The sequence below is a fragment of the Perna viridis genome, chromosome 6, assembly GCF_037379345.1.
Source record: "Perna viridis isolate PV_CMFRI_1.1 ecotype Kerala chromosome 6, ASM3737934v1, whole genome shotgun sequence".
NCBI lineage: Eukaryota > Metazoa > Mollusca > Bivalvia > Mytilida > Mytilidae > Perna > Perna viridis.
Window position 1 is genome coordinate 4,832,654 of NC_142450.1, and position 25,429 is coordinate 4,858,082.

General features: G+C 31.7%; 1 protein-coding gene and 1 long non-coding RNA gene across 9 annotated transcripts in view; one reads left to right on the forward strand and one right to left on the reverse strand.

The window, feature by feature from the left end:
- LOC148613304 (uncharacterized) overlaps positions 1–25,038 on the forward strand; it is a 53,826-nt gene extending 28,788 nt beyond the window's left edge. For 3 of the 7 annotated variants that reach the window (XR_015923341.1, XR_015923340.1, XR_015923337.1), the window contains exons 2-7: positions 7,504–7,638; positions 9,622–9,783; positions 10,842–10,948; positions 19,307–19,383; positions 24,115–24,244; positions 24,637–25,038. This is a non-coding gene — a long non-coding RNA (uncharacterized LOC148613304). Of the gene's footprint in view, positions 1–5,486; positions 6,076–7,503; positions 7,639–9,621; positions 9,784–10,841; positions 10,949–13,704; positions 14,099–19,306; positions 19,384–24,114; positions 24,245–24,636 lie in introns of those variants that run through there. The other 4 variants (XR_015923338.1, XR_015923336.1, XR_015923339.1 and 1 more) reach the window with 4 other exon arrangements.
- Positions 1–25,259, reverse strand: LOC148613305 (translocation protein SEC63 homolog). 2 transcript variants are annotated; one of them, XM_088586623.1, is made up of 18 exons: positions 25,042–25,258; positions 20,304–20,409; positions 19,363–19,477; positions 18,467–18,582; positions 17,990–18,051; positions 16,945–17,003; positions 16,630–16,680; positions 15,706–15,909; positions 15,095–15,230; positions 14,356–14,445; positions 13,562–13,710; positions 12,464–12,611; positions 11,680–11,846; positions 9,871–10,080; positions 8,766–9,044; positions 7,620–7,718; positions 5,387–5,491; positions 1–4,857 (listed from the first exon to the last, which is right to left on the reverse strand). In XM_088586623.1, exons 1-18 carry the CDS (start codon positions 25,160–25,162, stop codon positions 4,732–4,734), a joined length of 2,343 nt encoding a protein of 780 aa, XP_088442749.1. In that variant the 5' UTR covers positions 25,163–25,258; the 3' UTR covers positions 1–4,731. The 2 variants fall into 2 exon arrangements, with proteins under 2 accessions (XP_088442749.1, XP_088442751.1); XM_088586625.1 differs by having other exon boundaries at positions 4,719–4,857; positions 5,309–5,491; positions 25,042–25,259.
- Positions 25,260–25,429: the final 170 nt, after the last annotated feature.

Genomic DNA, 25,429 nt, shown 5'->3' on the forward strand with positions numbered 1-25,429 from the left:
TAAATATGTCACTTCTTTTATTATTTTTCAACATTTAAAAATACAAGAAATTTTAATATTTTCTTCACACTTAACTAACAATCTGCCAATAACAATTGTAACTATTCTTTCACTTCCAAATACCTTGTTAGCAATGTTAATTCCTCCAAAGTAAGGCTTTGGAGTCCACCTTTCTGACCAGAGATGGACTCGAAAAACTCTCACTTGAGATGATTTACTATTCACAGGGTACCAGTTCAACGATGTATCAGTTCCACAGTACACACATACTTAGTAACTAGATTTATTTCGGTCATGAGATATCCTTTACCTGCCTATTATTTCTTTTAAATGAGTTTCTTTGTTGACATAACTCTTACAAATCATTGGAACATTTGTTTAAAGCATTTTACACAAATCTCATCTAAGCATCAACTTGGATTTATTTCATTCTATTTCAAATGAAAGCTTGATAGGCTTTGATGGAATTGAATATGACGAAAACATATTACTGATTTCAAGAATTATATCCCTTACCCCAGGTCTATCTCCTTAAATACTGTTAAAAAATAGTGATCAAATTTACAAAAACTTTTTTTTTCTAGAAATATGTCATGTATATAGTTCTAATTCTATTCCCAAATTATCAAGCAAAGAAAGAACAGCAATCATTTTAAGTATTGAATCGTCCAAGGTAAAATACACTAATTCTCCATGTATGATAAAAATAAGATATTTTTGGTTGAAAGATATACCCCAAAAATGGACAAAAGTGTTTTCATTTTTTTTCTTACATTTAAAATTACAATTCAACTGAATGTTTCTAACAGATAAACCATGTCTCTCATAACCTTATACATCCCAATCCAGCCTCTCTCATTCATGTCTTTTCACCCTTCTCTCATTTAAACAACAAATTATATCTTTATGGTCCATAAGACCAATCAACAATCTAATAAAAAAAGACCTAAATGCAACTTTCACTCCACAAAAATACATAGCTCCAATTTGGGCGATGGCTCTACTTTCACTTAAAATTTTACTCTAAAGTTATAAGACGACTTTCATTGTACTATCAATTTGACTTCCAAGTATTTGGTGCTAGTTCTACTTTCAGGTTAAGATTATATTTAACATGTTCTACTTTCACTTCAAATGATTCGGAATCAGTAAAACTTTAAGTAGGTCATGTGACATTGGATAATACTACTATAAGTGGAATGAGTCATTTAAAGCATTTCTATGAAGTGAAATTACCCATAGATCCTATTTCCATTGGATTGACCTAATAAATTATTTTCATAGAATGATAATATACACAATTTCCATTTCTACAAGTTAAACATACACCAATATAGAAAAATGCAATTGACAGGCATGTATTTACAATATTTGATTAAAAATGAATGGTGATATGGCTAAGCATGGAATTATCTCTCCACATTTGTACAGCAATCCAACAGCTGGCAATATTTTACATCATCAACAATAAATCCCAAACAGCAAATAATGGAACATTGCTTCAGCTTCAACATAACAAAATTTATGTTAAAACTGTAAACAATAAATGCAAAAAAAAGTATCTGTAGTTTGCTGTTAGATGGGAAACAAAAGCAAAAAATATCACACATTTAAAAAACATCTTGGTTGAATGCCATAAATACATAAAGCAAAGCATTTTTGCAAGGCATTTAATTGTCATAATATTTTTGAGGCTTATATGGTGAAAGTACTTTCATTCGTTGATACCAATTTTCGTGGATAGGGGGAGAAACACAAGTTTGAGGATTCTTGAATTCGTGGTTTTGAGGTTTTCAGTTTCACATCAAAGAAAAAGGAACCTAAGTTTGTGGCTTAGCCTACCCACGAAAACCACGAAAATTGGTACCCCACGAATAATAGTGCTTTCGCAGTGTATTTACTTCAAATGTAGTTGCTGACAGCGTTTTAAGCAGGAATGTTTACTAAATATAACTGTGAAACAGCTTGATTAATAAATACCTTACTTGGGAAATTAGCTACCACCACTCGGCAACATGGGTTTGGAAAAAAAAATGACTACAATGCAGTCCCAATAGAACTGATAGGAATAATATTTCAATCAAAATTACCATAAACTTTGAGTTACAATGTACATGATCAAAAGCACCAAAAAATAATTGCTACAAGACACACCATACTGCAAATGTACATAGATGCAAAGTACCAAGCTCTGAACAGCGTCTGACGTTCGGAATTCACCCTAGACACTGCAGCTAGCCCTCTCAGAAAAAGTCGGGGAAAAAGTTATTGATTTTACGTAACATTATTCGATTGTCAAACGAAACGTATGATTTGGACAACACACTGAAATTTCGAAAGGCCTGTCTGCAGCGGTTAGTTAGAGTGGAAACGAATGTCTGCCGCTGTGAGGAGCTTGGCAAAGTACAGTGAAATCTGTCCAAACAGAACCCCATTTGGACTTTAAAATGTGTTTGGTTTACAGGGTTCAAAATGATTTTTTAAATTCGATATAAAGGAACTTCAAAAAGTGTCTGGCTTGGAAAGGTTATCTGGTAATTCAGGGTTTGGTTTAGACAGATTTCACTATGAAACAATAATATCATGAAATATAATATAGCCTTTCTTTCTAGTGTTGATGAGCAAACTTTTGTTCAATATACTATTAATCAGTTTATGGGAGATGGCAGTTTTCTTCAAATAGATTCACTTTGATCTTATCTATAAATACAATATTAAAGACTTCAGGCAAAATTTTGACATTTCCCCTCCTTAGTGAGCAAATATGAGAAAATAGATATTATTAATTAAAACTTTTTTTTTGTTTAAGTTCATTATAAGAGTATAAAAAGAAAAAAATTGAAGTAAGAAACAACTTTTCCAAGAAATGCAAGGATTTCAAAACTAGAGTTGTAATACTGCAAAGTCTATAAGAGGACAAAGAAGTAAAAGACTCAAAAGGGAACATATCTGAAACTTAATACAAAATTCTGGCAAGTAAAAATACAACTAAAAAATAAAACAAAACAACAGCAAAAATTCAGAAACACTGTGGGTGGTTTTAGTTAATATTGTTTTATGTTAATTATAAAATGAATGAATAAGAATCTTAATTGATATCTTATTCCAGTTCTCATCCATACTTAGCAATGACAAGTTAAAAACAATAAATTAAGTTTTTTTAAATTCCAAAATATTTCTGATAAAATGCAATTTCATACCTGTTTTTGTATACTGTGAAAGTACTAATGTTCGTGGGGGTAACAATTTTCGTGGATTTTGTGGGTAAGATAAACCACAAGATTTGATTCCAATGAAAAGGATTATTTACTTTAAATTGTATGACAGGTTCATCAAAGTTACAAATTCAAGAATCCATCAACTTGTGCTTTTTCCCTAAACCACAAAAATTGATATCCACGAATACAAGTACTTTCACAGTACATTTATAAAGTGCAGAAATCAGTTGAAAAAAAATGCTGATTGTGTTCCTCAAATAATAAAAAAATTTATGAGGAGACTGTATATACAACCATAAAATTGTAATGCCAAGTTATTTCAAAAGTTCATAATATCAATGCTATCACCAAATAGGCACTTTCATCTTCTAAGACTAACAAATAAACGATAAAAATGACAGACCCAGAAGGGGGTGCTGGTTCTGAGGGTTTGGCTTCCCCCTTTTTGTTTGAAAATTTTGTGCAAAAATGTAAACATGTGCAAATTTAAAACTGGATCCGAACCTTTTTCTATATTTCTGGATCATTCCCCCTCACAGCCTGTTCCAAAATTCAATAATTGAAGGGCTGAATAATGTTCCCTTTCGCTGAAACCAAAGCAACATGAAATAAAGCACTAAGTTTTGCCAAAAAAAAAAAAAAAGGAAGATTGTTAATTCATGATTAACATAATTTTGTTAACACTGATTATTGAACATGTACATGTATATATGTAACATAACATTTAAGCACTGTATGTTAACAACATGATTATCACACACATTAATAAAAAAAATCCTCAATAGGGTAAATATATTAATTTTTGGGGCTGCTAACTTTTGCGGATCTATTGAGAAAACACATTTTTAAGTATAAAATATGATTTGTACATCAAAGTTTTAAAAATCAATTTCATGTATATTATGTGTCTGCCCTTATCCATCAATTGCTACACAGCCTAATGTGCCACATATGATAATCATATGGTGATCGATTCATATGATAATCATATGGTAATCATATGACAATCATATGATATTTAACATATGATAGTCATGATTATCATATGATTCTCATATGGTAATTTTGGCTTAAAAGCATATGACAGTCATATGTTTTTGAAAAACATATGATAATCATATGATAATCATGCGATAATCATATGTATACTGAAACATGACTATCATATGCTGGTGCTAAATTCATATGATAATCATATGATGCAAACCAAATGATTCTCATGTAAGGCACATTTGCCTGTGTATAATTGCAAAAATTAGTACCTTAGGAAAAAACAATATCACAAGTTGGTAATCTCCAAATTTAGGAAATTAACTGCAGAAAAATCATTTAAGAATTTGTCTTGATCAGATTATATCTGATAAATATTGATGGCCATAAATACAGATTCAATTTAAAAATCAGTCCAAAATCAATGGAATTTTTACATCAATGATTTCAATTACATTTCTGATGGGTAATTAACACCAGAGTAATCCTTGGTATTGCTAATTGTGTATGCAGCACATTATTTTCAATCTGAATCATCAGCATCTGTTGAGTAATCAGAATCACTATCCTCATCTTTTTCTCCATCTTCATCTTCTAACATTTCCCATTGTGGATGATCTTCAATGATTTTGGCTTCCTTAACATCAAGCTAGATCAGAATAAAAGTTATGTTCAATTCAAAACTGAGCAAAGGGAAGTAATCAAAATTTCAAATTTAAACATTGAAGTTGTCTGATTCAAAATTACTACACCCTAATAGACAAGTAAAATAGTTTAAATTGCATAAAGAAATACTAACTCGATAAAGTAAATTATAAAGGAACTTATACATAAAATATTTGGCAGTACTCAAGTTTTTTTTTATGTTTTTAATTTTTTTTTTAATTTTTGGTTTGGTAAATTTTGAAGTTAAAAATCTTTCTAAACTGATTAATAATCACTAATATAGGTCAGGATACATATAAAATCTGACCATAAGTCTGTAAGTGTCATCAATAAGTATTGGTAGTAAAATACCCTACATTGATATTCTGTGACTGGTCAAAATCTAACCATTAGTCTTTAAGTCATCAATAAGTATTGGTAGTAAAATACCCTACCTTGATATTCTGTGACTGGTCAAAATCTAACCATTAGTCTTTAAGTCATCAATAAGTATTGGTAGTAAAATACCCTACCTTGATATTCTGTGACTGGTCAAAATCAAAATAAGAATCAGATTTCAGGTTGACTGTGTAAGTATAAATTCCTGGCTTCATCGGTGCTAAAAACTTTAATGTTGTCTGTAAAATAGGTTAACATTATATCTCAACATGGTTCTCAACAAATTATACTTAACCATGGAGGCATTCACATATAAATAAAAAAAAATGAAATCAATGTCATACTCTATCAAAGCCTATTTTTTAGAGTATAATATTCTAAACATTCAGTTCAATCTTCCAAGACTTGTTTTCTATTCCATGTAACTAATATCATATACATGTATTACTCTGGCAATAAAATATGTTTCCAGTACTAATTTTCAAGAAGTCACTATAATGAAACCGGCATATAAAAGTAGATGCAAAAATTTCATTAAACCAGGACTAATATGGATCCATAGCATAGTAATGGAACAGTTCAATTTTCTTAATCCTGCTATTGGTACTATATTTAGACTTGGGGAAATTTACTTCCTTTTTCTTATATTTTCCAACCAAACTTAAGAGTGCTCCAGACACAGGACGAAGATACACAACAAAACAGCAGCATGGCAGTGTAAACAAAAGTCAGCTATTTTATTTTTAATTACCAGTGTTTTACAAGTAGCAAATATCTAATGGAATAAAGGATTTTATGGAAATTTTATATGTTCCCTAATTAGGTAAATCAGTTTATGTTGAAAATGTTTTACTATTCTTCCTTCATTCAACTTTACATAAAAAATAGCTACGTGCATTTGGCAAAGATTGAGTTACCATTGACCATTGTCAGTTTCGATTGGAACACTGAATATTTTTATCGGATTGACACTTCCTTTAAATTAATTTGTGGAATACTAATTATAGGCAATTACATAATTATCTAATTTTAAAACAATAAAACACTGACATGCCATTATAGTCAAGCATGCTACTACTACCTGTTTATACTTGTAAATTTAACAAAATCTGTGAAATTGAGAAAAGTCTCATAATTTTCAGCAAATTTTAGCAAATTTTAAAGGTAGTCTTATTACTTGTTATAAAGAATTCTATTTATTTAAAGATAAAACTGTAATAACTCTATGAACAAGAATAGTACTTAAAATATATACAGTTGAATCTCCATGTGTCGAACATGGAAATCTCAGATAACTTGAACTAATTTCAAAGTCCCGGCAAAACTCCCCTTACTTCAATACAATTTCACCTGGGATGACTCAAAGTAAGATGAATTGAAATCTCCGATGACCTGAGGTTTTCACTCGGTCCTCGACAGGACTTCCAGTTTAATTTACCCTAATGTCTTACGGTCGACTAATAAATCAGAAAACTGATTGCTTTATTACAAACAATGATCCAAATGTGTTTTACAAAGATTTGTGTGGCTTTTGAAATTATTTGCTGACACTCTTTATGGCTTGATTTGTGTATTTAATTAATCCAAAATAGCATCTGTCATGAAAAGAAACAAATTTTATTAATCACACGACAGAGTTCACAGTCAGTGATATCGGATATTTTTACAAAAAATAAAAAAATACAGATGAATTGTAATGGTATCTCAATATCAAATTAAACATCAAACAGATGTTAAAACATGTTTCGCTAGTGAATCTGCAATTTTATCACAGTAATGTAGAGCACATGGTATGTCAATACTCCTAATTGTGAGTCATACAAAGCAGCATGTTATGAATTTATTACGTTTTTGATGTAGAAAAATATAAAAGAATATTTCCCTAAAACAATTGGTGCCGTTCAGTATTTAAAACATGATATACAATACACAATAAATACCTTCCGATACACAACAAAAGACATTACAAAGTCCCCAGAAAAATGAGGTATATATACATGTACAATACAACAAATGATGTTAATAACAATCATCAACCAAACTATATCTGCATTAGACTCGGATGACCCAAATCTAGAACATTTAAAATATTTTCGCCTGGTCCCTTCATTTTTTAACTTAACGAGGTTCAACTGTATGTACTTTACTTTTTTTTTATCAAGACAATGTTAAATCCTTAACATCAATGTGTTTGTATATACAATGTTTGGACTGATGTTTTTTTTTTTTAATTTTCCTGATTTTGTTCTAGGCCACATGGTTACCTATGCATGGACAAAATTTGTTTACATAGAAAGATTCCCTTATCCTGCTGAACTATTAGACTTTAGAACTCAGAAAGAACAATGATTTAATGGAGGCACTCACCTCTTCTGACTCTTTTAAGGTCAGTATCTGTACAGGGGCTGTAATCAACATGTGTTGTTTCTTATCAGAAACATACAACCACCATCCTTCCTGCTTAGCCTGTGTAATAGAGAAAAATAAAATTAGAGAAATTTTGAGCATTGCTCACTGACCCTTTGACCTCCAAAATGATGTGGATTAAAATCAAAATTAGGATTCCATACAGTGATGTAAGAGAAGTAACTGATAAGTGATGGGTCCTCCTTTGAGTAACAGAATGTAGGAAGTATGGATGAAGATCATTCTTAATATATACCACCCCCACCCACTCAAAAAAAATGGGGAGGGGGGGGGGTAGAAATATATTTTGAGTAAGAAGTTTCATACACAGATGGCAAAAGACAAAAAATGCTAACCATTCCAGAGCACATGAATTAACATCTAGTTATTACTATGTTTTGTGATGTCCATTATTTTATATTTTTTTTTAATTTCTTCATTTCTTTTTCAAAAAATGTAATACATGTCACACTACTAATTAGAATTTGAAAGATTATACCTGTAGCTTCTTTCAATTTCAAATGTTTGGGTTTCTTTTTTAGTTTTGCTGTCTTACAATATCTGTCAAACATGATTCATATTTCTTATGGGACCAAGAAGGCAGTAAAACCCTATCATGATTCATAACTGTCAATTTTACAGTGATATTGCATAAGATTTTCTATATTGGCTTAGTTAGTGGTCAGAGGCAAGCAATATTGAAACTGAGGTGTAGCCTAAGTCCATTATCGTTAGCCAAGGACCAATATGGAAAAACCTTATGCACTTATACCTTTATTCACTAACTAGTCCAATACATCATATAGGCCTAGGCCAATAGGTATTTCAAAAATAATATATGTTGTGAAGTGGCTCAAATTAAACGTAAATAAGAATAATGAATAAGTGATCAATAGCGACGTGTAAAAGGTAAAAAGAACTAACTAAGTATTTTAACCAGGCCAATATGATGTATTGGATGGGTAAAAGATGTATTCGACAGCTAAATCCCGTATTGGACAGCTGTATCCTGTATCGGCGCAATTTTGTATTGTTTTGGTAGTTTTAAGCATATTTAGGCTAATACTCAAACGTTTATTCAATTTTACAGTATATAAACCATATTACCTCAGGAAAGTATGGACAATGAACAGGAGGGCTTTCCTTGGCCTTGGTTTCTATTGAGAATTCTTTTTTAGCTTCTTCTTGGTATATTTTCCATTGCTCTTCATCGTCTAGTGCATGCTCTTCATTGCTCTCTTTCTTTTTCGTGTCCAACCCTGACCCTGATGATCGTCTTTTCGCCACTGCTGAACTTCCAGCTGATGTTTCACCTTCGGAGTCGTTATCCTCTCTCTCAGAGTCAACCTCTGATTCTTCATTTTCTTGGTTTGATGCTACTAATGCCTAGAAAAAAATAAAATATCACTTTAAAGATTTGAGAATAATATACATACATGTATTTATGTCATTCTCCATTTTCACCTGCAGGTAATGCAAATTAAAACAAGATTGTTATGCATAGCCACATGTTCCCAACTACTCTAAAAAGATAAAATGCTTAAGTCCCATAACTCCAGTAAAATTTGTTGAATCAAAATGGTGGCACAATATGATCAACTACATATGGTTACTTACAATCCTACAAAATTTGAACATCAGTTCAGCGGTTTAGTCCAGAAAGTCAAGTTTGATGGACAGATTAATGAACACCGGTATTTCTATGTCTCCTTCTGTGTAGAGGGGGACAATAACCTTTCATTACCAAAGATAGCAGTTATTTATCAATGTTTTCTAGTGTAATATCAGGTTCTGTTTTTCACTTTCAGCCTCTGACATGCCAAAATATTACAGTACTTTACTATTTGGAAGGAGTACTTTTGTAATTTCATACATAATTTACAAAATGAAAATATTTTTAAAAAGTTGGTGCATGCTACATTGTGCTAAGAATACCCTACTCAACCATTTCTTTCAAATTAAGTTGTAGGTAAACAGGAAGTAAATAAGCCAAGAACTTGAAAAGGGGAGACACAGTACAAGTCATCACGCAGAAGCAATATACCTATTATCTAAGCATTCACTCCAGGAGAAGCTGGGAAATCTGTTTCAGAAGATTGTGACAGAAGGATGGAGGGACAACAAAGTAAATACAACATAACCTCCCATTCTAATGAGTTAGGGTGTAAATTGTAAATTACATCAATATTCAATTTTCTTTCTTCTAATATACCTTATTTTCATCATCTGATTCTTCTTTATCCTCTTTTTCTGTTTTCTCTTCTGTTTTTTCTGAACTGGTTCCTGGTGTTGAACCAGCGGCCGAAGCTTTCCAGTTAAATGCCTGTTTGGGTTTCTTTTTAGGTTTTGCAGTCTTCTTTTTTCCTTTCTTCTGTTTCTCCCAAACTTTTGGTGCAGCTTTCTTCTGTGAGTTGTCAACATTCTTAAAGAGAAAAAAAACATAAGCCATTTATAAGAGATAATGTTGAACTTACATTGAAGTTTGCTTAAACAACCTTCAATGGTGTAAGCTTTATATCATGATTTCATGTTCATATCAAAATTCTTCTATGATGAACTGAGCCTATCTTCATATTCAAAATAGGAAAATAGTTACTTTCAATTTTGCTCCTGACAATATCATGTGTACTATCTCAAAAAGTATGAGAAAGCCAGTGGAGATATTCAATATGACATTTTCAGTAATAGAAGGTAGCTATTACTTTGGTTATCAAATTATTGCATTTTTTGTCATTTTACTGTACATTTACTTTTGCAAAAAATGACTTCATTTTCATTAAAAAATCTTAAGAATCTGACGATGTCACAATCACTCCCAATATTCTGACTAATATCTTTGAATATCTTTTAAAGTACAAGAAATTGAAAAATATCTTGTCAACAAGATAAGAGGAAAAAGCAAAGCTTCTAATCTGGACGGACAAGAATGTGTTCAATAATTGCTTTTCATTGCGATTGTTTATTCTGTTCAAATAAACATTGAAAATAAACTATGAAAGCCATAAGTGCTCTATGATGTATGGAAAGTTCCACAAATATAAAAACTTTTTTTTTTACAGTAAATGGTGTACATAATTTTTGTCAAGTATTTTATTGTTCTCAATCAAGAGAGAAACAACTTTGGTCATGCTGAGAAAGTATTATTGTACATTGGGTAACAACTTTCATGATTTTCATTTGTAGGCAAAACCACGAAATTTGGTTCCGAACAAACAGGAGTATCCAATTGATGTGTATACTGAAAACCATGAATTCAAGAATCCACAAACTTCTCTAAACCATGCAAATTGGTATCTATGAATTAAAGTACTTTCAGAGTACTAACAGCAATCATTTTCAACACCTAAGAAAAACATTGTCATATCATCTACAACAGTGAAAGGTCCCTTTCAGGTTTATTAATGTAGGATCAACTCACTGTTTTTATATTACATGTTGCTCTAATGATATGCATGTGCTATAATGTGATAATTTATTTCCCACTTAGATGAGGTTAAAACAGCAAGCAACACTTGCGTAACAAGACTGCTATTCATAGCCATATGTCCCCCACTGCAAAAAACGTTAGGAGTACAAATAATTGGACAATAGTTTAGATCCTTAGCCACAGTCCTACTGATTTGCCAATGCTATATATATTGTACTATAACCGAGTAAAGCCAATCAAGTTAATTTTTTCGGTTCTCAGGCCATTTTTGAGAAAACACCTTTTCCTCTTTTATTGCCTCTCCAAAAAGGGTGATGATGGTGTTTTTGACATTGTTCATAGCCAGAAAAAAAGGATGACAGATGAATAGGGGATTCCAATATTTAACTCCTTGAGTGGGGCTATTATAATCATACAATGGGTTACGATGTTAAAAAGATCAGGATGGGACATAGACCTATGAATTCTTTTTAAGTTGACCTCAGTAGATTTGACTGCATCAACTCAGAGATCTCTCCAAAAGATATTAGGATGGGACATAGACTTATAATTCTTTGTAAGTTGACCTCAGTAGAATTGACTGCATCAACTCACATGTTCGTCATGTTCTTCCTCCTCGTCTCCTTTTTGTTCTGATTCAGCAGGCATGAGGCTGTCCTCCGTTTCCTGCTCAAATACCTCCTCCATGTTCTGTCGATCTAGCGTAACGGTGACTGTCACTATAGACCCTGCTGTGATTGTGGAATCTTCATCATCCAATACTGGAAACAAATATTAAATGGGTGTGATAAGTACTTTCAGTGGATTAGAGAAAGGGCTTACAAATGGACACCAAGATCAATATGTACCTCCCACTTGCAAAGCTGGACTTAAAGTTCTTAAACAATATTCATAGTTAATCACATATGCTTTGATATCTATATACTGTGAAAGTACTAATGTTCGTAAGGTACCAATATTTGTGGTTTATGTGGGTAGGCCAAACCACAAATTCTTGTACATAACGAACAGGAAAATACCAAAACCATGACTTCAAGAATCTGCAAACTTGTGTTTCTACTGTAATCCATGAAAATTGGTATCCACAAATAAAAGTACTTTCACAGTAGCAGGCATTTTAGAGAATTGAAAGTTAGCCAGTTCTAAGCACCTTGCGAAAACTTCACCATTTTTTAAAACCTTTACACTTATATACATTGACAATTTGGATATTTTTGCTTTTCAAAGATGTATCCCAGAATTTACAGTAAGTACTGTTTTTGTTTTGTCATTATCTAATATGATTTTCATTCTGAAGGATCTGTTAGGATGTTATGGTTCATATGTAACTTACATTAGGAAATATATAACAAACATTCAACGTAACTAGCTTACATACCTTCAGATCTGATCGTCATGGTAACATGAGGCAAGGTAGCACAAACATTCATAACATCTCTATATTCGTCAGGAGACAGCTGTCTACATAAAGATCTTCTCTCATTGTCCTTCATAGATATAAAGTGACTTATCCTTTGGATATGTCTCTAAAATAGATCAGATAATATCCATAATGTGGTGTACAGTGAAACCTGTCAAAACTGAACCCTCAATACTCTGAAGACCTGTCAAAACTGAACTCTCAATACTTTGAATACCTGTTGAAACTGAACCCTCAATACTCTGAATACCTGTCGAAACTGAACCCTCAATACTCTGAATACCTGTCAACATTGAACCCTAAATACTTTGAATACCTGTCGAAACTGAACCCTCAATACTTTGAATACCTGTCGAAACTGAACCATAAATACTCTGAATACCTGTCGACATTGAATCCTCAATACTCTGAATACCTGTCAACATTGAACCCTCAATACTCTGAATACCTTTCTAAACCAGACATGTTTTAAAGTCTTTTTGTATCAATCAAGGATGATGTTACGAGTTCAACAAACAAAAAGAAATTTGGCAAAATCTGAAGTACATATAAAGTAATATAATATTGTAACAGTAAAATCTACATTAATAGCAGAATTTCTTTTAAAAGCAGCAACCAAATCATTTTTGATCAATTTAAATGTACTTTGAACCTTGGAAAACTGAACACCTGTCTAAAGAAAACCAATTTTTTAAGTCCAAAAGGGTTTTGTTTAAAAAATTTTCATCTCAACTCTCAAATTTGCCGGATATATTTAAAAAAAATATTTTAAAATTGAATGTGTGTGATCCCAAGGCTTTATGTTGATCATGAAAAATAATTTCAAAGATTCACAAGATTTATTTCTTGAAGTAATTGCTCAATCTGAACCTGAACTTTAAACTACTCTGTAAGGATTTATCTTAAATTTTACTTAGAAGATATCAAAAAAAAAAAAGTTTCTTTTAACTATATTCATTTAAGACGTGATTTTAAAAAGCAGAAAATCAATGGAAAAATCCATATTTAAAATGGAGATTCTACTGAAATCAAACAAATCACAAAAATAAAACAAACCTTTTTAGTGCTGAAGTGTTTGAGCATTTCAGGTCTAATGTGTGGTAATTGAAGTAGAGGACTAGATTTCTGGTCCAAACCCTGTGTTACCATTTGTGAAACTTTCATCACATTTTCTATAGTGTCTAGTCTCGGCATGTGCTGAACAGCTAAAAAAAAAAAATTAAGATTGACAATATATTTTATCACATTGGGGATTTCAACTGCATTTTTTACAGTTTAGAATGTATATTTATGTTCACAGATTTGTTTTTCTTATTTGTAACTAATTCTTTTGTTCTGTAACTGCATGGGTGATACAGCCACAGAGAATTCCAAAATAATCACCATAGTACTGGTTTCATATAATCTCCATAAAAAAAAAAAGATTGTTAGATGATGATTTTATAAATTTACCTGGAATGATATGTTGGATATGTCAAAGAGACAACAACCCCACTGAGATGAAAAATGTCAGATCAAGGCCACATGAATAATGAGGAAACCCTCAAACCACAGGGCAGGCTGCAGCTGGCCCCAAAACATCATTATACACAGGTACACTGAAATAGTTGCCCTTAAAGACTCCAGCAACATAAAAGTAGATTGAACCAAGAATTCTAATTGTTTCTCAAGTACATAATTGGAAAACAAAATTTTTTCAAAATTTGAATTAATAAGATTTTATTTTCATTATGGCCTATGCATACAGATGTTGATTTTTGTTTAAAACTACTAAAACCAACAGAATTAAGACACCTCCAAACATTTCCTCTATACTACATATGTATATTTACTTAGTTCATGTTACCTACCATTTCTTGCATATCCTGACACAAGCTGTGCTACTATGGTAACCATTTCATTCAACAAATAAGGACATTTCTTTAGAACATACATTTTATCTGAGAAATAAAAAAAAACAACAAATTAAAATCCTCAATCATAAAATTATAAAATACTACAATGAGAAAGGATGTAAAGTGAAATCTCATTGAGAGATAATTTCTTCATCAACCTTTTGTTCAATGGGTACTTGATGAAGCGGTTTTGTTTACCGCATACATGTTTATTTTTCATTGATGCGTTTTACAATGTTCATGATGGTTTCTTCCCACTTCATATTTTGAACACCTAGGTAGGTTGAATCAAAGAGCAAAGTATCTACTTTACATACCATTTAGTGGACAAATTTTGGTGGAGTTCTAATTTCCACTATATTTGCGTTGTCTTGGGATTTACTAAAAATTAAAGCTTGCAAAATTTAACTCCAGATATTTAACTTATAATTTTCTTTCAATAAAATCTGAATAGGTGAAAAATAAAGACAGCAAAAATATTATACCCTTTTTCATAGAGCAAATCACAAAATTTGGAGCCCACAGAAATTACTGGCTTTATGGTAATTTGACACAAGGTTGATTTTAGATATATTTTATCATGCTTAACAACACAATATATGAATTCATCAGAAAGTATAATTCACTTGATTTCCCTTTGTAAAAAAAATTTAAAGAGAAAATGAATGCAGTATTTTCTTGGCCATTACATTACCAATTTCCAATGTATTCTGTGGCAGTTCTACCCTGTTGAAGTGAGCATGCAGTAAGGCTCTGGCTTTAACACTATAGGGATAACATAATGGTTTTTCTTTATGTTTCTCCTCCAAGTTGGGTAACATTTTCATAAGCTGTAAAAATGATTAAAAAGCCACTCATATTATTTGAACTTTCACACTTGCATCGGCAGATTGGTGACAGGTTACTTATTCATACAAAGTATAAAAAACTTTCACAAGCATCATAAAACATACTGTGAAAGTATTTTGTTCATAGCGTACCAATATTTGTTGATTTCCTTGGTTTGATAAACAACGAAATTTGGTTTCCAACTAAAAGGAAATTTTCCATTCTTTGTCGATAGAGTTGTCAAATCCACAAACTGAAAACCCATCAACTGATTATTTTCCCCCAAACTATGAAAACTGGTACCCACGAATAAAAGTACTTTCACAGTATATTCAAAAGAAAATAAGTGCATTAATTGCATACCCATAATTAATTGGTAAAATCTGATTTTGTTTTCATGAGCTTTTCATCATAGTCCTTTGGAGTTCAAGATTCCACACAATTTTATCACATTTAAAATACTATCATCATACATACCTGTGGCACTTCCTCATTATCGCTTGGTCTTTCTACGATTTCCTGGTTGTGAAACTTGTCAAATTCAAATGATCCAGCTAAAACCATGACAACACGTTTCAACATCATATTGGGAATCTTTTGAAAGAAGTAGTAGTAAAGTCTGGTAGTGTCTAGTAGAACTTGATCTTTACTGAATTTAATACTTCTATACCACCATGCTCCCTGAAAGAAAGAGGAAAATTAATCACCAGGGGTTTCACTGGTTTTTTTTTTTTTGCAATGCAGGTATCTTTGGTTTTGTAGGAGGTACTCTTTCATCATTTCCTTTTATCAACTTATATGAAATTTTAAAATTCAGGAGGTACTTTTCAGTAGCTTTGAAGGGTAAAAGTACCTAGTACCGCCTCTTAAAGGCTTGAATCACAAGCCTGTTAATTGTATCATCCTATTACATTGTAATTACAAAGGATCTAAAAAAACACAAATTTTATCCATGTAAAACATTTCTCTAAATTGCATCACATATTTAGACCAAATATTAGAAAATTCCTCATAATTGCATAAATATTTTAAAAAAAAATTACTTAACAAAGTACCTAAATGGGTGAAACAACAATACAATGACAGTGAATTTATTTTTTTTACAGCAATATTTTCTCCTTCTTTTAACTATACATTTACACTAAGGCAGGAATCTAATTAGGCACAAAAAAGAATACATCAAATTTAAACATTGAAAATATTGGATAGTTTCCCTGAAGCTGATTCTTTCTGTTAATTGCATATTTTTTTCAACAAATTGGCTATATGATTACAAGGAATCAACTGTACAAAACTGTGTGTTTTGTATTTAAACCTTTTTGACATTAAAAAAAAAACAAGGTACTGAATCTATGACTATCCCATGAAAACAAGTGTTTTACTTGCTGTAATAATACTTACAACAATAACTGGTAGCAAGACCATAAACAGGAGTCCGTACACTGCTAACACCTGGATAAAAGAAAAATTTCACAGTTTACAGTGTAATAATGCTCTATAAGTTAATAATTTTTTCAATGTAAAATTTTTCTATATTGTTACAATTTAATTATTAAATATATTATTCGAACTTCTCAATTTTTTGTTCATTTGAAATGATGCACTATAATCTGGATGAATAGGTCTACCTCCTTAAGATCTGTTTTCACATTTCATTACTTCATGTACCTCGCTATTCCTGAATATTGGTAAAGTTTTAACTACAAGCTAACTTACCCATACTGAATTCTCCTTTTCTATAATCCATTTTGGTAAAGCAATTCCAAACTTTGTAACTGTAAACAGAGTAGAACATGTTTCTTGTAATCAGTATTTAGAATTTATTTAGTATACAGTGACAAATTATAGAACAGGGCTTTTTAAGTTATCTTCAAATTTAAATGAACCATTCCTTAACATCCCTGTAAAAATCTCTGATTTTAATGGGACATTTTCAACTGGAATGTTAAAAATGGCACATGGCACTCTCTAATCCCAATCACTGAGTATTGTCTTTCAATAAAATTCATTTGCTGACTTTGCCAAGCTAATCCAATACTGCTTCATATAAATGTAAAATAAAAGTGGAAGAGATATACATGTCATATGCTTCAAAGTACATGTATGTGAAAGAAATATAGGACATATTTGTACATGGAAGTTTGCTGCAAGTTTTTCCCAAAAGTGAACATTATAACGCATATGCATGAACTGTAGTACATGAGTGTCTTTTGTGTAAGTAGGGAAACATGTAGTGCATGTGTATGTTAAATTGCCTATTCAGCCATTGATGAAAACATAAAAATGGATTCAAAGAAATTAAAAAACATCCTAAGACCATTTCGAGTACTTATTCTTTCAGAAAAAAAAACAAGCATTCTGAGAGTATGGAAAGGTAATACAAAGTCCCTTACTGTAAAAAATTACTGTCATAAAGAGCACAATGCAATTTGTTTACAAAAATGCAGAAAACTTCAAGTCTGCATTGATTTTCTCTAAGTCCAAGAACCAGAACTCAACTCAATCTGTATATTGCCATGGTAAAGCAATGTACAAAATATCAAATGAATATCAGCAAACAGGACTAACAGACAGATGGCCAGAGTGCAAACCTAAATTCACCTTTGGCAAGTCGGCAGTATGTTAGCCAAGAAAAAACAAGAAATACTGACACAAAAAGGGTACCCTCACTTTACATGTACAGTCAACAGAAAAAGTTTGGATTATATCCCTTTTTAATTTTTTTTTTTCATCTACATGTAAAAGATGCCTAACAACCAACCTCCTGGACCATCAGGGTTCCCATGCTCTTCCCAGTTCTTCTTTGTTTCTTCATCTGTTAATCTATATAAAAAATAAAGAATAGCTTATAAATAAAAGTAATGAATTTTAAATTGTCACAGCAATATACTGAAGTTCAGTGATAGTTGCTATGTAATTATTTTCACTTATTTTCTGTTGTAAAAATCATATCAGTCTATGTCTACTAGTTTAAGTGATTTAAAAATGATATTGTAAGTCTTTGAACCATAAATGTAATAAGCACTCAAGATATTTTTATCTTAAATGTGCAACAAACAAAAAGTTAATATTGGACAGCACATGTCACATCTATATATAATTTACCAAATTTGATGAATATCCTGTTTTGGCATCCATTGGGATTACAGATAAGGTGATTCCAATTTGCCCCCACTTATGTAGTGACGGTAGAATATAAAAACCTCAATTAATTAATATATTTTTAATAGGAACTTACGCAGCATACGCCTTTGCTATTCTCATAAACTTTTTGTGATCTCCTGTTTCTTTATCAGGATGGTACAATAAACTAAGCTTTCTATACTGTTTCTTTATTTCTTTCTGATTAGCACCCTGAAAAAATAAAATAATTATCAAAATTTGTCTGTTCAGTTTCATTTTCTATGGATTTTTGTTCACTGGCATAAAATTAGGACAGAAGTCAAAAGTTTTCAGGTGAAGCATCTAACATGGCTCATGATATACATACATTTACAATGGGGATGTGCTTATTCTATGGTCCCAGCACTATCATACAAGCATACTAGTGAGAAACTAGATCCTACAAATTAAATGGCATCTCTCCGCCTAACCTGTCTGCTAATTTCCATCATTTTTATGTTCTATAACCTTTGATTATAAATACTAAGAACGTAACAACATGCAGTACATCAATTTACATTGTACTGTGAATACGGTAGTAGATACTGCCAAACTTGTTAATGCTTGTTATTGACAATATATCTTTTTGACCGTATTTAACAACTTTTTGTCACACATTTGTTCATATAATATATTAACATATACATGTACTATTAAACATATAGACACTATGGAGATATTAACCGACCATAGACCATAATTTACAATCAAAATTTGTAAAAAGAAACTACTAAAAATCAATAAAAGTAAATGCCTCTGATACTGTCAAAACACTGCATTCTGTGCAAATATTTCAATACAAATCAAAAATCACATGCAATACTTATGTAGTCCCGATTCATAGCCAGACTACTGTACACTATATTTAACATGTACTTGATGTAAAATCAGTGATTTATATTTCCTATATTTGCAGGTATATCATATAACAATAACAGACCTGCAAAAAGGAAATCATGGGATACAACTTACTCTATCAATCTGTAATTCAAGGTACGGATCATATTCCACATATTCTATCTGTATCTTGGACACTTTATAAGCCAGTAGTATAAATATAATCCAGCCTATAATTAAACCAATTTTCCTGCAAAGATATATACATGGTAACAATATATATGTATTATACTTCATCATGTTTATACAAAAATCTGAAATTTCTACTGGATAAAACATACATGTACCAGTATGCACAGTTTTGGTCTATTCCTTACTTGCTTCACCACTTACACAATGATTGGATCAATGATCATTGATTAAACACTCAACTAAGTGATTCCTATAAATGGTATTGGGAGGGCTTTTCTCCTGTTTCTGTCAATTTTCCCTTAAAAGATGTTAATAATTGCATGATGTCCCTTCATACTTTTATAGGTATATGTAATAACCTTTCATACATAGTTTTAATGTGCAATTTGAAAACATAGAGCATAATAAGGTTAAAAAATATAGGGTGAAATACTAATCAGACAACCATTGTCACAGAGAAATACTGGTTGTGGGACCTTTTATAGGCAATTTTTTTAAAGGTGGAGGCTTGTGATCAAACCAAAGTACTTTAACCCTGATACATTTTTTGTGTCTGTCCCAAGTCAGGAATTTGAATGTAAGTAGAAGCAGTAATGGGGGCAACAATATCCCTGTACCTGTGTATAAGATTGTTTAGGACCAGGTGCAGCCTGCCCCGTGGTATGATGGTTTCCTGGTCTTTCATTGAAGACCCATAAGTGGCCTTGAGCAGACATTTTTCATCCTGTTGATATCTCTATGACATATTCACAATACCTATTCTTGTTCCATACATGTATACAGAGGGTTTGTTTGTTTGATTGTTCCATACATGTACATGGATGAATGTTCTACTTTCATTGAGGATTTAAGCACTTAAAAATTATTTTTTAAGGATAACCTACACTCCTTGTTCTGTGGTGCTTTTCCATTTGCCTTGTACACTTAGTCTTTGTCTTTTTAACTGGCATGGCTCACAATTACATTCTTTCTTCTTTATATCAGCACTTCCTGCAAAAAGTAAAATTACATGTCATTGGATAGCAAGTCAATAGATTTTTTTATTAAGTTTAAACTTAAGCATTTAGATATAAACAGAAATATATGAAGATATGCATTCAATGTAGAGGGAAACTAGAATAATAGTTACTTCAATATCACGTGGAATATCCCAAGGATCATGTGAGAGCAAATTGAGATATTCCACATGATATTGCTGGCATCAAAATCCAAAGTAACTATTATTCTGTTTATCAGTCTAATTATTGCAGTTCTAAAAAAGGAAAGTAATCATGGCCCTTACTTAATCTAGTTTGATTAGTTTTCAAATAAATAATGACAGTTACTGGCCATATTTGTGCATTTGTGCCACATTATATCACAATACATAAATTTCAAAAGGATCCTTGCATTTTTTTATTTTTTTTCTTTTACATGTTGAGTCCGACGGTCTTTCTTGCCACTGATTAACCACTTTCACTTTGCAATCAGACTTGTTTTTAAAAAAGCTATCCTTACAGCACATGCCTGGATTAAGGTCACCAGAGGTCACATGCATACAAATTTATCTAGGTCAATTCTTTGTCTTGCAAGACTATTAATATATAGACACCTATTTCATGTACTTAACACATTTTATTTGTGGATATTGAATGAAATTATACAGGAAAAGTGCAATTTAGCATAATTAAGGCATATTTCAACTGAAATTGTTTTTTTACGAAAATGACAGATAATGCAGCTTTAATTGTCAAGAGCAATCAATCATGTGGACAAATTTCTATAATGAAAGCAAAAAATCATTGTACATATAAAAGTACATCATGCCTAAAACATATCTTAAGCATAAAGTTCTGATTGATAGCTCTGTTTTTTTAAACTTACAAGTAATTCCCCCCTAACTTTTTAATTTGGCACTCAACAGTCCTAAAAAAATAAAGTAACAAAATTCTGGGAATAAATGTACATGTACATACATGTAAATCAAAATGTTCATATTCAACTAGTAATTGCGCAATAAATGAGAAAATCAATACATCAAACTTTGTAAAACAAAATTATGGCATGAAATATCCCAATAGCAGAATTTCTTGGCTAATGTACATGCAAAATCTTTATGTACACTACTGTCAACAGAAATTTTAATTTCTCCACTCTCCACAGTGGAGATGTTCTGAGTGGAGTCACAGTGTCTCTACTCTCCACAGTGAAGTCACCACTTCAAAAATTGTAGTTTACTACTCCTGTCTTTTTACAAAGATATATTTAATGGTTCTAGCAGTGTAAAACAATTCTCAGATATGGACAAAAAAAATGCATTGAAAAGTAACCAAATGGAGCAATCTTATCGTAGTTTTTACTCTGGTGGAGTCACAGTGGAGGACATCAGTGACTCATATGTGAAGAATGGAGAAATTAAAATTTTGGTTGATGGTAGTGTTCTTTGATAAAACATTTTAAATATTGAAGGAATTTGACACAAAGAAACAAGGAAGAACATTTATATAGTAACTAATTCATTCCTCGTGTTCATGATTACATAGACTAGTAAAAATAAGTCAACTTTTTGTGTAGTTGATTCATATGTTGAGCCTCAGGCAAAATTGTGACATACTGTTCCATGACCTGCTTCCTCTTATCCCCTAATTAACCTATGAAACTTATATTACCTTTAATATAAAATATGCAAATCAGAATATATAAGTGAAATTCCCATTAGGCATTTAAAAAACAAAAAATTAAAACATGCATGGCAGATGGGAGTTAAAACATACAAATTAAATAAAATATTGGAGATATAATGCACATTTGTAAATGTACATAGACATGTAGAGATATACTTTATTGTACATAATACTAAACAGAAGTGTTCTAGGATTTTTGAAACTTTTAGGTTTACACAGGACAAGAGTAAATGAAGATTAAGTTTTCCACACTTACAGTTTACTTTCCAAACTGAGGGAAAGTGGGGTGTAATAAACTACTTTCGAATACCAAAATATCACTTGCTCGGGTGACAGGAAAGTGGAATCTAGAACACTGAACAGTGCATGAAACTTTTTTTTAATTCTTCTTATATATACATGTATTATAGAATCTGCGAACAAGTATTAACAGGATTAACTTTCTATTCTAACTCACCAAATAAATAATTAGCCAGCTTGGTTTAAGCACCAAACATAAAGTGGCAAGTTTTTAAAAATGTTTTGTAATCCAGCTGTGTACGGTCATTCAAATATTCAGGAATTACTTGCATTTGGCAATCTGGTTGGAGGAGGTTTCACACACTGAGTAAAATGTACTATTAACAAAAACAGTTTGAGAATCTATACTCTCTAGGTGTACATGTATAAGTACATGCATGCATAATAGGCACATTTAATCAAAAAAGTTCAGTTAAAAAATGTTTAATCCTGTAACATCTTTTCAAAGTGCACAATTTATCGTGACGTAGTATTTTAACTTTAGTAACAACACACTGACATAGAATGTGTCAGTAATCACTAAATTTAGAACTATTTTAATTTTCTTGCTTTACATATGTATATCATTCACAAGAGATGTAACTTTTCAAAGAGCATCTCAGGCAGAATAATTATCTTACAAGTACATTTTGTAGATGTACAATGTAGCTTTCAGCTTAAATGAAATTAATGAAATTTAAACTCAAAGTTCATACAGTAATGTTGGTTTATTACCATCATTGATATAAACATTATTTATTGTTTATTATTTGTCTTGATTTATGTGTAATTAAGATAACAAACAATCAATAGGTAAATGTTAAAGATATCAAGACATACATGTACAAAATTTAAGCAAGCTAATCTCCCTGTTCATTCCTGTTGTGCTTTCTTTGTTTGGCCAAAAAAATAAAATGTTCCCTGCTACCCAACCTACCCTTAACATTTTATGGCTAATTTGGCTCAAGTACCTTTAAAGTCTAGAATGTTTCCCCATTAACTCAGTGTAAAATATCTTTAAAGTAAAAAGTAAAACAATTTACCTACCTTCAAATGTACCTACCCTCACAGCTTATGAACTTCAAAACTAGGTAGAACCCGAGATACTCACTGATCTGATTAATGTTGAAATTAGCAGCTAAAAGCGAATCAAGTTTGACATTCTTTAGTTGTGCTTAGGAACATGTGAAATCTTCCTACACAACATAATACAATCCCTGTCTCTGCATTTGGGACTGGTTAATGTTTATATGAAAGTGGAAATTCTAGGGTTTTTTTCACATGAAGCACTTTTGACCAAAATCAATTCATTGCCATGCCACATGTTGTGTTTGACCATGGTTAATGTACACTAGTGTCTGACACCAATAATTCTTAATTCTCTACTCTTCACAGTGGAGATGATGTGGGTGTATGGAGTCACAGAGTCTACACTTAACACAATGGAGTCACCAATTCAAAATATGCCTGTAGTTTAATTCCTCTACTTACATGTACATAAGGTTTTAATTTGCTGGCAGCACAGTAGAAGAAAACAGTGACCACATTGTGAAAAGTGGTGAAACTAAAGTTCAGGTTGATGGTAGTGCTGGGGTGAAAATTAGGAAATACAAGCTGGTTGCCCAGACCATATTTTTTAATTAATATTTTTAATATGTTCAACTAAATTTTATCCAAAAATTTGGTAGCCCAGCTAAAAATCCAGTAGCCATGGCCTACTGCTAATTTTTATCCCCTTATTTAAATCTTCCAGGAGTTGTGTCGAAATCAGCTTATTAGAGTTCACTTCATGTATGGCAAGAAATGAGATTTACATGTACCATCTACATGTAACATAGGAAGTCAAGATAATCTGAATTGATCCGAATATTGGTAATAAAAAAGTGAGTATATGGACATACACATGCATGTATCTGAAATTGATACCAAAAAAAACAATGTACAATTTACATGTACATTGTATGTAAATCTTGTTTACTCATGTACAATTTAAAACACTTTTGATTTAAAAAAAAAAAAACGGAGCTTTTTGATTTTTTTGGTCGGTATAATTGTGGACATGTATAGATACACATGACCAGATATACGCATACATGTACATTTTATGTAAATGTACAGCTGTACAAGTAATGACAAAGAAATGATGAATCAATCCAATTACCATGTTATCAAAACCGAATTCCTACTGCACAGAGTATGTAGCTGCTCTGTCAGTCCTTTAATATAAAATGGTCAAGTCTCTGCTCTCATACATATGCATTTTATCTTTCCACAGCATTTTTGTTCAGGAGAAGATCCTTCGGTTGCCACCTGAAAACCAGCTAATTCCCATGATATACATGATTTAGTATCTAAACTGGTTTGTTTAGCCAGTAGACGAGATTCATGTGGTCACATCCAATCATCAAGTTAAAAATGAACTGACATGTACAGCGTAGGTATCACAACAGTCGTTTTTTCACCAGGAGTTGCAGTCCCATTTTGTCAGTCTGAACCACCATACAGGACCAACAATTCAGGCAAACTCTGCATGCAACACAAATACATTGCAGGGCTTGAAACCATATTGACACATGAAACTTGAAAGCCATTTCATATTTGGCAATGAAAAACAATAAAGATATCACAGCTGATAGTGAATCATAATATAAAAGTAAAAGGAGAAAATAATGTTTCATACCATCTGTTTTCTTTCTTGGCCATAAATAGTAAGTTGCTGGAATTATAACAAGACCCCAAAAGGACAGGAGGAAATAGAAAAATGTCCCTCCTTCTTCATCGTACTCAAATTCCATAGCCATGTTTGGTTCTGTTATTATTTCATGAAATAGAAGGAAAGGACCTGGCACACGTCACACTACAATTCTACTGAAACTTCCGGGCGTGAATTACGAAAATGAGGGGTCGGTCTATTAACCGGACGAGGAATAGCAGGACGGGCATTTTCCGACACATTTTTGACTGTAACTTTTGTTTCACTCAATGGAATTCAAAAAATTAAAATGATTTTTAAAGAAGAATAAAAGTGCCTTTAATTGATGAAAGTTTTTTTGGAAAATGTAAAGAAA